The sequence below is a fragment of the Sebastes fasciatus genome, chromosome 19 (genome assembly GCF_043250625.1).
Source record: "Sebastes fasciatus isolate fSebFas1 chromosome 19, fSebFas1.pri, whole genome shotgun sequence".
NCBI classification, from domain to species: Eukaryota; Metazoa; Chordata; class Actinopteri; order Perciformes; family Sebastidae; genus Sebastes; species Sebastes fasciatus.
Genome location: NC_133813.1, coordinates 2,091,306 through 2,107,461, shown reverse-complemented (window position 1 = coordinate 2,107,461; position 16,156 = coordinate 2,091,306). Strand labels below are relative to the sequence as shown.

Below are 16,156 nucleotides of genomic sequence, written 5' to 3'. Positions count from 1 at the left end.
CGTGGCATCAGGTGACAGAAGGTTGTTGTTTTTCCGTGACCTTGAAGTCATCTTGTTTGGTCATCTTGAGCAGAAGTGGACTGATTACGTATCACGCACTTGCAATCTTTGTATTGTGTGTCGTTATCATGTGCACGTTTTTATCTTTTTGTAAATGCAGACAGAAGAATCTCCGGTCGACGGTGGGTGAAGGGTTGCATCTGATTTTTTACAAGTTTACCTCCAGATCTGTGTTACATTATCCCAAATGTTTCCAACATTTTGAAATTGAAATTCCATTAATTGCACAACCCTAGAAAGATTGATAAATGGGTAAATAATAAGATATATATCTTATTATTTATCCCTGTTGAGAAATAATAAATAAATAAATAAATATTGAATAATAAGATATATATCTTATGTATTCCTTTTAAGAAATAATAAATAAAGAAATAATGAATAATAAGATATATATCTTATTTATCCTAGTTGAAAAATAATGAATAAATAAATAATTGATTATAACATATATATATTATTATTTATCCCTGTTGAGAAATAAATATAAAATGAATAATAGGATATATATCTTATTATTTATCCCTGTTGAGAAATAATAAATAAATAATGAATAATTAGATATACATCTTATATTTATCCCTGTTGAGAAATGATGAATAAATACATAAATGATAAATAATTAGATATATATCTTATATTTATCCCTGTTGAGAAATAATAAATACATAAATAACAATAATATATATCTTATTTATCCCTGTTGAGAAATAATAAGTACATAAATAATAATATATCTTATTTATTCCTGTTGAGAAATAATAAATAAATGATAAATAATTTGATATATATCTTATATTTATCCCTGTTGAGAAATATTAAATACATAAATAATAATAATAATATATATCTTATTTATTCCTGTTGAGAAATCAGCTAGAATGAGCTTTGCCAGTTTAAAAGAAGTCACGCTGCTGCAGCCAGATTATCTGTTCAAAAGCTGTTGATGATCTCTGGTTTATCAGTAAGTCCAGCTGGTAATAATCATTATCATGGTATGTGTTGGTGTTGACTTACGGCTGATTATATATGTAAACTGAGGGGAGGAGGTGTTGAAGTTAATGTTTGTCTTTCTTTAGAGTAAAAGTCTCTGAGAAATCGCTAAATGAACTGAGTGATACCTGATTTTATTGCTGTACAATAACAGTAAAAGCTCAGTGGAGATAACCACGTTGTGGTTTCAATGAGCTGGATTCTGGGGGAGTTGATGCGTTTGATGTAACGCTGCCATGATTCAGCTCCTTCTTAACCTCCTTACACAACTCGTCTTGTGTAAACCTCGTCAGCGGTGCAGCTGTGATAACCTGCGCTGTGATAAGGTAATTGGAAATTGGGCTATTTCTCTGTAATTGCAGTTGTTAAAAAACTTTGTATGGCTCCAATAAAAAAATCAGGTTTGTTGCCGTGCAGATTAAATCTCATATAAACTAGTTCCAAGTAGAGAAGAGTAGGAATCCAAGAAGCCCAGATTGATATCAGGTTAATAGTTGAGAAATCACTTGGCGAGGGATTTTATGAAGCTATTTCTAACGTCGAAGGATCCATGTTGGGTGTGACGTCTTCACGCTACACACATTCCTCGTGAGTCTGAATCAGTGGGTCCCAAAGTGGGTCCATTAAAGCACATTTAAATAACCAGTTCTCCAACTTACTAAATGAAAAACGCACCTTTACTCAATTCAACTCCCTCTGGACTCTTCAACTCCCTCTGGACTCTTCAACTCCCTCTGGTCTCTTCAACTCCCTCTGGACTCTTCAACTCCCTCTGGACTCTTCAACTCCCTCTGGACTCTTCAACTCCCTCTGGACTCTTCAACTCCCTCTGGTCTCTTCAACTCCCTCTGGACTCTTCAACTCCCTCTGGACTCTTCAACTCCCTCTGGACTCTTCAACTCCCTCTGGTCTCTTCAACTCCCTCTGGACTCTTCAACTCCCTCTGGACTCTTCAACTCCCTCTGGTCTCTTCAACTCCCTCTGGACTTCAGCCTCGACACCTCCACCTGTTCTGGTGTGACCGCTAGCTCATGGTGGCTAACGTTAGCAGACATCAGATGGACATTAATGACGGGATGATTCTTTCATACTTGTGCTGTACTTTTGCAAGTCACAAGTAATTCTCAAGTCTTTGCACTCAAGTCCCAAATCGAGTCTGATTAGTCCCGAGTCAAGACTGATAAGTCTCGAGTCGAGTCTCGAGTCGAGTCTTATGAATCCCGAGTCGAGTCTGATGAGTCCCGAGTCAAGACTGATGAGTCCCGAGTCGAGTCTGATGAGTCCCGAGTCGAGTCTGATGAGTCCCGAGTCGAGTCTGATGAGTCCCGAGTCGAGTCTGATAAGTCCCGAGTAGAGTCCCGAGTCGAGTCTCGAGTCGAGTCTTATGAATCCCGAGTCGAGTCTGATGAGTCCCGAGTCAAGACTGATGAGTCCTGAGTCGAGTCTGATGAGTCCCGAGTCGAGTCTGATGAGTCCCGAGTAGAGTCCCGAGTCGAGTCTGATGAGTCCCGAGTAGAGTCCCGAGTCGAGTCTGATGAGTCCCGAGTCGAGTCTGATGAGTCCCGAGTAGAGTCCCGAGTCGAGTCTGATAAGTCCCGAGTAGAGTCTGATAAGTCCCGAGTAGAGTCTGATGAGTCCCGAGTAGAGTCCCGAGTCGAGTCTGATAAGTCCCGAGTAGAGTCTGATGAGTCCCGAGTAGAGTCCCGAGTCGAGTCTGATAAGTCCCGAGTCGAGTCTGATGAGTCCCGAGTCGAGTCCCGAGTCGAGTCTGATAAGTCCCGAGTCGAGTCTGATGAGTCCCGAGTCGAGTCTGATGAGTCCCGAGTCGAGTCTGATGAGTCCCGAGTCGAGTCTGATAAGTCCCGAGTCGAGTCTGATGAGTCCCGAGTCGAGTCTGATGAGTCCCGAGTCGAGTCTGATAAGTCCCGAGTCGAGTCTGATGAGTCGAGTCTGATAAGTCCCGAGTCGAGTCTGATGAGTCCCGAGTCGAGTCTGATGAGTCCCGAGTCGAGTCTGATGAGTCCCGAGTCGAGTCTGATGAGTCCCGAGTCTGATAATATAATAAATGGATTTTGTGGCACACTATTTAAATATCCTACTTTTTAATCTTTGGGCTTGGGGGGGGGGGAGGTATGAAGTATTTTCAAGTCAAAAGGCTCAAGTCCAAGTGAAGTCACGAGTCACGAGGTTTTCAAGTCCCCAAGTCTAGCTGCAAGTCTTCTTTGATTTTGTCAAGTCTAAAGGGTTTAGCATGTAGAAGAAGTTGTACCATAAAGACATATAAGCCAGTCGTGTCCGTCGTGTGTCCACCTCTTCACTTACCGCCACCAGTTTGTCCTCCGTCTTTATCCTGCTAACTTCAGCTCATATTAAGTTTTTATCAGAGCCACATGTCAAGACCACAGCGGTTTTATTATGGACATATGGAGCTAAAGTCCTTCACAGAAAAATAGTGACATGATAATCATATATGTTTGAATTAACATATTTCTACTTTTTAAATTTTGATTTCAAGACCCAAACGTTCTCCACTTCTTACTTCAGGCTGTCATAGAAACCGTGGACAGCTTTTGGCAATTTATTCCCCACATGTAAAACAGCTTTGCCAAAGTTTCTGCACCGAGACAACTCTTTATTCGTGTCAAATTTATAAAAAGAGGCCAACATATTTTCAGCTTGGGAGGGGAGCATTTAGAGAAAACTAAACAATGAGTTCATTCTTTACAGATGGCTCAAATGAAACTGGAATGATTTCCAGAAACACGTACTGGTCGGTGGTTTCGTGAGGAAACGTAAGCGGGCGCCAACGATGGTTGGACACTTATTGTCAATCTAGCTAGGAAAGCCATCCATCCTCTGAATGCTCTAGGTCTCTAGTCTGATCCATCCATCCTCTGAATGCTCTAGGTCTCTAGTCTGATCCATCCATCCTCTGAATGCTCTAGGTCTCTAGTCTGATCCATCCATCCTCTGAATGCTCTAGGTCTAGTCTGATCCATCCATCCTCTGAATGCTCTAGGTCTAGTCTGATCCATCCATCCTCTGAATGCTCTAGGTCTCTAGTCTGATCCATCCATCCTCTGAATGCTCTAGGTCTCTAGTCTGATCCATCCATCCTCTGAATGCTCTAGGTCTCTAGTCTGATCCATCCATCCTCTGAATGCTCTAGGTCTGTAGTTTGATCCATCCATCCTCTGAATGCTCTAGGTCTCTAGTCTGATCCATCCATCCTCTGAATGCTCTAGGTCTAGTCTGATCCATCCATCCTCTGAATGCTCTAGGTCTAGTCTGATCCATCCATCCTCTGAATGCTCTAGGTCTCTAGTCTGATCCATCCATCCTCTGAATGCTCTAGGTCTAGTCTGATCCATCCATCCTCTGAATGCTCTAGGTCTCTAGTCTGATCCATCCATCCTCTGAATGCTCTAGGTCTCTAGTCTGATCCATCCATCCTCTGAATGCTCTAGGTCTGTAGTTTGATCCATCCATCCTCTGAATGCTCTAGGTCTGTAGTTTGATCCATCCATCCTCTGAATGCTCTAGGTCTCTAGTCTGATCCATCCATCCTCTGAATGCTCTAGGTCTCTAGTCTGATCCATCCATCCTCTGAATGCTCTAGGTCTCTAGTTTGATCCATCCATCCTCTGAATGCTCTAGGTCTCTAGTCTGATCCATCCATCCTCTGAATGCTCTAGGTCTCTAGTTTGATCCATCCATCCTCTGAATGCTCTAGGTCTCTAGTCTGATCCATCCATCCTCTGAATGCTCTAGGTCTAGTCTGATCCATCCATCCTCTGAATGCTCTAGGTCTAGTCTGATCCATCCATCCTCTGAATGCTCTAGGTCTCTAGTCTGATCCATCCATCCTCTGAATGCTCTAGGTCTAGTCTGATCCATCCATCCTCTGAATGCTCTAGGTCTCTAGTCTGATCCATCCATCCTCTGAATGCTCTAGGTCTCTAGCCTGATCCATCCATCCTCTGAATGCTCTAGGTCTGTAGTTTGATCCATCCATCCTCTGAATGCTCTAGGTCTGTAGTTTGATCCATCCATCCTCTGAATGCTCTAGGTCTCTAGTCTGATCCATCCATCCTCTGAATGCTCTAGGTCTCTAGTCTGATCCATCCATCCTCTGAATGCTCTAGGTCTCTAGTTTGATCCATCCATCCTCTGAATGCTCTAGGTCTCTAGTCTGATCCATCCATCCTCTGAATGCTCTAGGTCTCTAGTTTGATCCATCCATCCTCTGAATGCTCTAGGTCTCTAGTTTGTGGTTGTAAAGTTTCATGAGGCTGTGATTATCCTAGAGGTCACCAGAGGTCATTTTATACAGTGAGGTCAATGAAATGTCTCCTATGGGGCTCTAAAACTGAACCCGCTACAGCCTCTGAAGAACGTAAAGTCGGCCGAGGGCGTTGGCGCCCTCAAGGAGTGGAAGAGGTTAAAATTAACCTCTTCAGTTATTGCCTGAAGCTGCATTCTTATAGCTCGTCCTCCGTCTTAATCCTGTGAACTTCAGCTCATCCAGGATCTCACCAGACTTGGCGTTTGTTTTAGTACAAGAACACGTGACGGTTGGCGTTCTCGCAGGGTTTGAGGGTCGTCTCCCTCCGGTGGTTTGGCGTGTTGTCGTCAGCTTTATGCTCCTTCCTGACTGTCAAAGAAATAATCTTCACAAGTTGGTGGACACTTGAATGTATTGTTTGTCCGGTTTCATCTAGCCTTCAGGTTTGTTTCAAGCTTAAGATGTACGTCAGTTTCAAACATTACCTGAAGCAGGAAAAAGGCATTACACACACATCACACAGAAATACAAACAGGAAGGAGGGTGAGGTACGTCACCAGGCGCACGAGGTCACCTCAGGGCTCTTAGGAGTCGCTCATTCTCGTGAGAAGTCGCAAAGCTGTGAAGTCGGAAACCCGTCTATTGTCAAGCCTTTGATTACTTCCTCTATAGAACACACACACACACACGTTGTGCGTCCATCTCAGATGACCTGCTGAGGTAACGCCTGCCCACTCGGATTAATGTGACATCTGATTATTCTTCTGCAAATTCCTCCGTGTTTCTCCTTCAACTGTAGAAAATGTTGTCTGTGTCTCGGGGACATTTAATTTCCTGCAGGTTCGAGTAGTAAATAGTTGATTTCCGTCCCTCCGAACATGAAAGGCCAGTGTTTGTGTAGCTGAAGAGCCCGAGGAAACATTGTGGCACGAAAAGGGCTGCGAGAGAGCAGTTCTGATAGCGTCCATACCATTTATATTGTGCACAGGATTCATGATCTGCAGAAGATAACAGAAAGGTTCGTCCGTTGCTGAAACAAATATTTTTGGTAGCCAGGAGACAATCTGAGGAAAGACAGAGACGTGTGGTGAATCTGAATGTGAGACGCTCCGCTGGCAGCTCCAGGAAACCTCCCTGGTGAAGTAATTAGTGACTTCAGTCTGCTGAAGGTCTGGACTCTGCTGCATTACAACTTGTTCTGCCAGAAAAAACACAACACATCATAAAAAAAGTCATCTGCTCTTTTTCAGAAGTGCAAACCGTTGCGGTGTCTATTAGGGGTGGGGAACAAAATCAATTCACCGAATTCGACCAGAATCCATGTATTTGCTTCATGTGAGTCTATGTGGAGGTAGAAGGATGTTACCGCTTTTATTGTTGTAGTCTGAGTAACGTGATGTGACGTGAAACAATGCCATACTCCAGTACCGGGCCAGCGTTTTCTATGTTATACAACTATAAACGTTGTTTAGAAAGCTGAAAATCTTGGCATTCTGAAGGTGGTTGTGATTCTATCGTGAAGGCAAGGTGGTGAATGCTCCTTTTTATTTGGTTTTCATATTTTTCTCAGTTTAAAAGCTTTTAAAAAAGCATCCTTAAACTAGAACTGCCAAGGTGCGTGACTTTAAAAACAGATCCCAGATCCCAGCTGGCGGTACCGTGAGGTGGTCGGCTTGTTATCAACACAGTGTGTTTCCGTGTAACGTGTCGGCGGATGCCTCTCTCATTCAGCAGCCTCGTTATGTCTGTATAACGTTACACTACGTCGTCTCTCATCCCGTCATCTACCGCTTTGTTCTTTCTCACCGCGGACGGACAGCAGCTCCCACCGCACCGCGGAGGCTCGCCACACATTCACACACGTATCTCTCTGCTCGAAGGAGGAGGAAGGAGGCGTGGTCACGCGTCATCAGCGCGTCAGCAGTCACACTGCGCATGTGTTCTACCCTGTGGTCTTAATACTCAGGCTGACCGCTAGGTTGTGCCACACTCCACCTCCGAAACATTTCATTCAAATCCATCGTGAACTTTTGGAGAGATCCTGCTAACAGACAGACAAACAAACCAACCAACGGCAGTGAAAGCATAACCTCCTTGGCCCAAGGCCGAGGGAAAAATAAAGAAACCTGATCTTCTGACATCTGATCTAATCAGCTTGAACACATCCTTGGAAATCATCTTGTAAAATCAGTTTTCTGCAACATTTAGGAATATTATGCGCCTATTTGGCGACCTTTTTGAAAAAGGGTTGCCAAATTTGATATATTATTTAATATAAAATAAATATAATAAAAAAATATAACAATGACAGAACAAACGAGAAAGAAGAATATATATATATTTATTTGTATTCTTTCTTGTTCTGTTTGTACCACTATAAAATACAAAAATAATAGTAATTATTGAAATGTTGGATATTTTGCGGATTTACGATTTCATTAAAAAATGACATATTACAGTAAATCTACATTCATACAAGGCAAACTGATTATTTTATCTGTTCTCTCAGATATATATTTATATATTTTTTAATTATGTTTATTATATGAATTATTATTATTATTAGTATTATTATTAATAATTAAAGCTACACTGGAAAGCATATAATCATCATAATTCATCATTCTTTTTGCTTTTAGTTTTTCTTTCCTATATATTTATATATATATTATAATGCTGCACACCTGGTAATGTTGTTGAAATAAGGAGAATGCTCTCTTTGTGTCTAGTAAATAGCATTTTTGCAGCACCCCGATATCTCTATCTTTTCATAACATATAAACCTACATCTGTCCCAAATGTGTAGCTTTTACCGCAAAATGCATGTACGGGACGCGCCGCATCTCTATCAAAACTCTCCTGGTGTTATTGCGACTATAGAAATATGTCTGCATAAGAGAAATCCATGAAAAGTCATGTAAGGTCGGCGTAACACAAAAGAGAGCAACAGCATTGTTTTCGCTGCCATGCCAGAAGGGTTTGACGCTAAAACCGGATTGCAGTCCTCTAAAATTTTCAAAAGATGGTCCCTGAAAGCATCACTCCCACATTGAGGATTTCCTTCGTTTGTTAGCTGCGTTCGGGGTACATGGGAACATTGAACATTGAAGGCTTTTCCTTATTCCCCATGTGAGATTTGAACCTATGTGTTTTTCTGCAGCTGACGGGCGTCCCTCTGAACGTGTCCATCCGTCTGCAGCTCAACCTCTACATGAAGAGAGTGTCTGGAATTACGTAAGGACGCTATTCCCCAAACTCTCATTCACGCCATTAACATTTGTCACGTATTGTGTTTGTGTCTTGATCGTCCACTCAGACGGGCTGGTGGACACTTCCTGCTTTTCTTAACTGTTCAGCGTCCAACCTTGGAGTTTGAAGTTGAGTGTTTTTTTGTTTTTGTAGAGAAACTGGCAAGATCTCTGAGGTGGTGATGCCCATGATCTGGTTTGAGGAGGTAAGCTGTCCAATATTCATATTTATATACATATACTGTATATAAAATACACTTTAAACACTCTTACAGATCATTGTTTTCCTTGTTTGTTGTTCAGATCATATTGTACATTCTTCTTTATTAGAATATTTCACAGTTGCTTTGCCTCCGTTTCCACAAGAGGTGCCAAAAAACACGCAGAACACAAAATGAAAACATCTGTACAAATGAGGCATTACATCATGCAGCAGCAACGTTTGTTATATAATCACAACATTGTTCATCATTCAACTTTAATCATTTATACTTTTTTAAATAAAATAGCAAAACAAATTAATTAATTCTCATTTAAACCCTGAAGTGGTTATTTTCTCAATATTCTATATATAGCAACGAGCAAAAAAAGTTAAATGTGTTCAGAATTCAGCATTTAGAACGACGTAGAATAAAATGACTTTTGAGAGATTTAATTTAAATATAGATATTTAAGTATATAGTCTGACTTTACAGTAAATCTACATTTATTGGATCTGTTCTTCACTGCATGTTTCTGACATGAAACCTCTGATATATATATATATTGTTATTTTTATTATATCATTTATTTTATATATAAATATAACAATAACTTGTATAAAGAATAACTTATATAAAATAAATATAATAAAAAATATAACAGAACAAACGAGAAAGAAGAATATATATGTATTTATAAATATTTATTATTATTCTCTCGTTCTGTTTGTACCACTATCAAATACAAAAATAATAGTAATTATTGCAATGTTGGATATTTTGCGGATTTACAATTTCATTAAAAAATGACATATTACAGTAAAATATTATATGTATGTATGTATTATTATTAATAATAATAATAATTATAATAATAATTAAAGCTACACTGGAAAGCATATAATCATCATAATTCATCATTCTTTTTGTTTTTCTTTCCTATATATTAATATCTATTATAATGCTGCACACCTGCTAATGTTGTTGAAATAAGGAGAAATGCTCTCTTTATGTCTAGTAAAGAGCATTTAATCATCAGCTGTCTGTATTCGGTACAAGTTCAGCATTTTATGTTTAAAGATAAAAAGTGAATTTGTCTCTTTCCATTAAAGCTTTGTTGTTAAAACAGAAGCAAAGCTGTTATATTCTAATCCTGTAACACAGCACGATGTATTTCTCTGTATCTCCTCCTCAGAGCGGCTACATAGACGGACCCATCCTCAACACGTTCCACACCAACCTGGTGGTGCTGCCCTCTGTGATGGAGTACATGCAGTACGGCTTCATCGCCCTCGGCCTGGCTACGATAGTCATCGCCGCCCTGCTGCACCACAAAGTGAAGGTAACGCCGCCGCCATGCAGCATGTGTGTGTGTGGTTATAGCTCTTTTTAACTGCATGTAGCATGTCACACAGTTTACGCATGTTCTCCCCCAAACAGACGGAGCACTGAAGCTGCTCTGATTTAATAATAAGAGGGAAAATTAGATCCTTTATCTCCAGTATGTTATTAATAATAGGGTTTGATAGTTTTAATAGCTGGTGCTGCATCATTTTCTGCTCAAACTGGAAGGAAATGGAGCTTTTAAAGTTGAATAATGCCGTAAAAACACACAGTGGAGAACATGTTTTCTAAAAACATAATCAGTTTTGGCCTAAATATATTCTTATAAGATTAAAAATGTAACTCTAAGACACCTACACTTACATATATGAGAGTGGTATCCATCTTCTCATCCAACTTTAGTTAGTGTTTGTTATGTGATGTGTTATGAAACACAATACGCTGGATGTGATATAATACAATAAATCAGTTAATGAGTAGCCTGCATGTGTTTCTCCAGCTAGTGTTGACATCTCACTATCACACACTGAAATATCAGCAGCAGACGCTTCATTAAGAACAGAGACTCAAACTGGTTTAGAAGAATCATGAAGACATGTTTGTTTGTGTTTTTAGAAATGAGCTCTTGCAGGTTTTTAATATCCTGATTAAAGGTGATTAAAGGTTTTATGTTTGCAGAGGTCTCGTTCAAACGCGGCAATGACTTCCATCGGAGTGGACAACCCCGGGGTTCGTAAAACTGTCCCCTCCTAAACAATCTGGTCTCAATCATCCAAATCAAAATGAATTAATAATAATAATACCTTTTGATCTTCAGTTGATTCTTAACTGTGATTTGTTGATTTATTCTTTAAGACTATAATAAGAATCTTTCTTTAAATTTGAGGAGTTCGATTTTATTTATTGATTTTAACCACCAATTTTGGAAATATATATATATTATTATTTTTTATTTTTTTTACCTGCATTTTATCATTTTTGCAACGTGGTAATGGCGTGCTATCTTGGCCAAGTCTCCCTCGAAAAATAGATTTGAATCTCATGTTAATTAGACCTGGTTAAATTAAAAATAAATAATAATAGCAGCAGCAGCTGACGGACTTTATCGGATCTGTGGGTTAAAAACACCACATTAATTCTTAACAGTATATCAGATATTTGTTAATTTTAGAGCTGTTAATCGATTAAAATAGTTAATCGCAATTAATCACACATTTTTTATCTGTTCAAAATGAACCTTAAAGGGAGATTTGTCAAGTATTTAATTCTCTTATCAACATGGGAGTGGACAAATATGCTGCTTTATGCAAATATATGTATTATTGTAAATCAATGAACAACACAAAACAATGACAGATATTGATCCAGAAACCCTCACAGGTACTGCATTTAGCATAAAACAATATGCTCCAATCATAACATGGCAAACTGCAGCCCAACAGGCAACAACAGCTGTCAGTGTGTCAGTGTGCTGACTTGACTATGACTTGCCCCAAACTGCATGTGATGATCATAAAGTGGGCATGTCTGTAAAGGGGAGACTCGTGGGTACCCATAGAACCCATTTACATTCACTGATCTGGAGGTCAGAGGTCAAGGGACCCCTTTGGACATGGCCATGACGCTGTTACCGTCTATGAGACACAGGATGTGTTTGATTTGAGCCAGTTAGCCCAACATGTGCCGGCTGATTGTATCTGGTCCAGCTGGTGTTTTTGTGGAAGTATAGAAAGAAGAAGCTTCCTTCATGGAGTAGCATTTGTTGATCATATCATACGTCTCATGCATATATTCTGTTTCATCTGCATTCATTTTGTTGCATGATAATCCATCTGTTAAAAGTGCTGCTTACAAATCTAATTATATCTGATTTATGTTAAAAAGACGCTGAACAAACCAATCACACGGTGTCTTAATTAATTAATTAACCGCATGGATCGAATCGATTCCTACCAGAATGGACTCCTTGCATGAACTCTAATATCTCTGCACGTCGTCCACAATCTAAAATCAGACTGCTGGTTTTCACCTACGTAACAAATCCAACCAGCAGCTACTTCCTGTAATCAATTTGTAATAATTTGTATTACCCGATTGGCTGATGTGTGAGACAATGTTGTCGTCTTTTAGGCCTCCGATAAAGAGCGGATAAAAGGCGCACATGACCACGAAACAAAGGAGAAATATATCACAAATAGCTCAGGTGGGTGCACACACAAACAAACTGTTTCAATGTACTCATGCATGTTGTTCAGGTGTGTTGAAGCTGTGAACTATAATCTGAAACCCAACGGAACAATCCCGTTGGCTTCTAGTGGAAGGAACCAGGGCGATGCTAACTTCTTTTAAATACACATGACACATAACAGGAGCACCGAGACGCTATTTGCATTTCACCCTTGAGAGTTACGTGGTTTGTTTTTGTCTTAATCGTGCACGTCTAGTGACCGCAAAAGAATCCTTTTGTGAATTCAGCTGCTTCATGACAGTATTTTTTTGTCGGACGATACTCACCAAAACGTTCTTTTATCTGCTGAACGCTTCCTAATGCGGGGTACGCATTACACCAGAATCAAGCCGATTCCCCCCGCTCCTGACGATCGCCAGCAAAGCCCTGATGTTTTTGATGCTTATAAAGATCTTTCCAGATGTTCCTGTGGTGTAAAGTATGTTAAGAGTGTTTTGCACAGTTCCGCACCGATCCCTGGGAAAGAACGATACCCAACAGAGAACCGAGCTGACTGAAGAAGGAAGGACAACCGTCTAAATCGTGAGCTAATGCTAAACGTGAAGCATAAAGTCGTAGTAAGATGGACCCAAGCCGTCGTTGATGCCAACTTTAGTAGCGGCCAAACAGCGGTACGGCAACTTCCGTGTCCATCACGGGATGCCATTGGGCCCAAAAAGACTTTTCCCATAGACTTCCATTGGGAAAGAGACGTCTGTAACTCAGCGGATCACTTTTGAGGTGAATCAACTCCCCAGTACGAACACTCTAGTAGTCCTTATTTAAATCATCAGGTCCTAAAGGTTGTAAAACATCGATACCACTTTTTTTCAGACCGAGTACAAGTGCTTACATTTGGGTACTCGCCGATACTGAGTACCGATACGAGTACTTCTCTGTGCCAGAAGACCCTCGTTAACAGCCAGCTAGAGGGTGTGAGCGACACACGGCAGGCTGGGGAGTCCCGCATACGAGGCGGTGCGCCGCCACCGGCTCTAGGTCGGCTTGGAAAGGCTCGAGGCGAAGGTGCTTCCCGGGGCCGTGGACAAAGTGCTCGGTGCGACTGGCGACCGGGGCGGACTGTCTTCCGTGCGCCCCAACCGCGCCGTACCCCCAGGGCGCGGCTCGGCCCACGTAAAAGGAATCTGTGGCGATGTCTGCAACCCACCCAATCCGTCTTGAAACACGGACCAAGGTGTCTAACACACATGCGAGTCAGAGGGTGCAAGCAAAACCCCGTGGCGCAATGAAAGTGAAGGCCGGCACGCGCCGGCTGAGATGGGATCCCGGCCCTGCGGGGTCGGGCGCACCACCGGCCCGTCTCGCCCGCTCCATCGGGGAGGTGGGGCGTGAGTGCGTGTGATAGGACCAGAAAGATGCTGACGAGAGGTTAACGTCACGCTGCCGTAAAGTGGTATCGGTGCCGTTGTATCGGAGCCATTTTGCGAGTACGAGTTCATGAGCACAGTATCGGCCCCGATACTGGTATCGGGTATCGGTGCATCCCTAAAACGCACTAATAGCTGAATCCAGAGTTATTTCCCTTCCTCCGTTCATGTGAATGAGACCCAGACCGCGAAGACAGCGTGATGGCTGTGACGCTACTGGGCCTGTTCTATTCGCCCAGTGGATGCGGAAGATCGCCGGACGATCCGGCTACCTTTTCCAGTCGGCAGTCGAGTTGTTTAGGCTTCATGCGCCACTGAGACACTTTCATAGGAATGAACGGAGCCCCGCCTCCAACGCTGGATCCAGATCTCTTTATACATCCATGGATGGAGCTCAGAGATGGAGGAACAACACTTTATTTTGATTTAACGTGTCTCCATGACTTCATCCAGCCATCCATGATTCATCCTGCCCGTCATCCGTCATGTTTGTTTGTTTTAGTGGTGACTCTTGTTGTTCATGAGTGAATCTGTTAGTGTGTGTTGTGTTGCTGTTTCTCTCCACACACTGTAGGAACTGAACTGTTAGATTTACCAGAACATGTGGTTTTGTGTGGACTCACATCTGTTAGTGTTGGTCGGCCTTAACGCTTCCTCTTCTGGTCCCGACACAGAGAAGTAAATGTGAAGGTGTCAGCACATCCGATGGGAACAAGAGCACTTCAGCCGGAGAGAGAGACCGTCTACTGCCGCATGACATGGACTGATCTACACACACACATAAACACACACACACACACACACACACACACACACACAGCTGGTGTTGTGGACTCAACGTTATCCCAGTTATCTGGAACTGAAACACTGACACATGCCGCTCTGCTCGGCACATTTCAATGAAGCCATATTTTACCTTCATCCTGCAAAGTTTATGACACTCTCGGAGACTCCCTCTCACGTCAGCAGACGTGTTTGTGTCGAGGCTGTTGGGGTTGAGACTCCTTTAAGGCGGAGCGAGCGAAGACGCTCTGTCGCTTAAAAACACTTCTTTTTTGTACAAAAACAAACATTTCCAGTGTGTTCATTTGGCTCTGTACGACGGAGTGTTATAGGGCCACACCGAGGGGAAAAATACAGCTGAGATTTAGAGAAAAAAGTCAGAAGTTTAAGAGAAAAAATTCATAATATTCTAAAGAAGTAATTGTACGTATTATTTTAGAGGGTAAATAGTGTGAAAATGAGGAACGTGGAGCATCTTGTGAAGTTATACCTTAGGTTTCACAAATAACCAAATACTTAATCTTAGAGTTATGACTTTATTCTCATCAAATTACTACTTTATTTCTCGTAATATTATGACTTTATTCTCGTAATATTAAGACTTTTTTTTCTTGTAATATTACGACTTTATTGTTATTAAGTTACGACTTTATTTTCATTAAATTGCGACTTTTATTCTCGTAATATTTTGACTTTTTTCTTGTAATATTGTGACTTTATTCTCTAAATCTCAGATTTTTTCCACCCTCAGCGTGGCCCTAATACTCCGTCGTAGCGCTGCTCAGTGTTTGATGATCTGAAACATTTTATAGTTGTCACCTCGTCAGTAGAGAGGTATTTTTTACTGTGATTTTTTTAAAAGAAATGTTTCTGTATCACCAACAAGGGAACTTGTGGGTAGAAGAGCCGACTGTACTGTATTTCTACTACCGATGTGCCTTCATCAGGGAGGAAACCTGAGCTAACCTCTGGGTCCTCGTATTTCATGTTCACTGAAGAGCTGAACTCTCTTGTCAGTCTGTCAGTGAGTCGAGTCGAGTCGAGTCGAGTCGAGTCGAGTCGAGTCGAGCAGAGCGGAAACATTCCTGTTTGTATACTACTGTCTTCTGTAAAGGTGTGAATGTTGTTCTTGAGATGAATGATGACGTCAAAATGCCTTCTGTATTATAATTAAGTGAACGACTGAAGAGAAACTTGGAGGCAATAAATGTTTTTTGAAATTCTAATAATGAGAGTGTGATCTTGTTTTTCTCCTCCTCTGGGTGACTTTAAATGAATAATGAAAGTTTGTGAAAGGATGTAAAGTAGCTTCAGTGGAGTTAAGTATACCTTGTTAAAATGAACCCCTTCTAATAATACCATCCTGCAATAATAATGCTGCCTTCATGAAGGTTAAAGGTTAAAATATTTAATCACATCTATTATCTGTTCAAAATGAACCTTAAAGGGATATTTTTCAGACATTTTTCGGACATTTTTTGGTAATTTGTCGGACTTTTCTGTTTTTTTGCGGACATTCTTCTGTAATTTTTCGGACTTTTTTTTTACTTTTCTTCTACCGTTCTTCCACCTTTTTGGACATTTTTCAGTCATTTTTCTGACATTTTTTGGACTTTTCTACTGTCTTT

The 16,156-nt window shown here is 41.1% G+C and overlaps 1 protein-coding gene across 6 annotated transcripts in view; it reads left to right on the top strand.

Annotated features, from left to right (window-relative positions):
* scarb1 (scavenger receptor class B, member 1) overlaps positions 1–15,757 on the top strand; it is a 33,429-nt gene extending 17,672 nt beyond the window's left edge. For 2 of the 6 annotated variants that reach the window (XM_074618441.1, XM_074618440.1), the window contains exons 9-14: positions 8,499–8,572; positions 8,741–8,792; positions 9,982–10,128; positions 10,809–10,859; positions 12,261–12,333; positions 14,420–15,757. In XM_074618441.1, coding sequence (XP_074474542.1) covers positions 8,499–8,572; positions 8,741–8,792; positions 9,982–10,128; positions 10,809–10,859; positions 12,261–12,333; positions 14,420–14,427 — 405 coding nt within the window. In that variant the 3' untranslated portion in view covers positions 14,428–15,757. The remainder of the gene's footprint in view (positions 1–8,498; positions 8,573–8,740; positions 8,793–9,981; positions 10,129–10,808; positions 10,860–12,260; positions 12,334–14,419) is intronic. The other 4 variants (XM_074618444.1, XM_074618443.1, XR_012591710.1 and 1 more) reach the window with 3 other exon arrangements.
* The last annotated feature ends 399 nt before the right edge of the window (positions 15,758–16,156 follow it).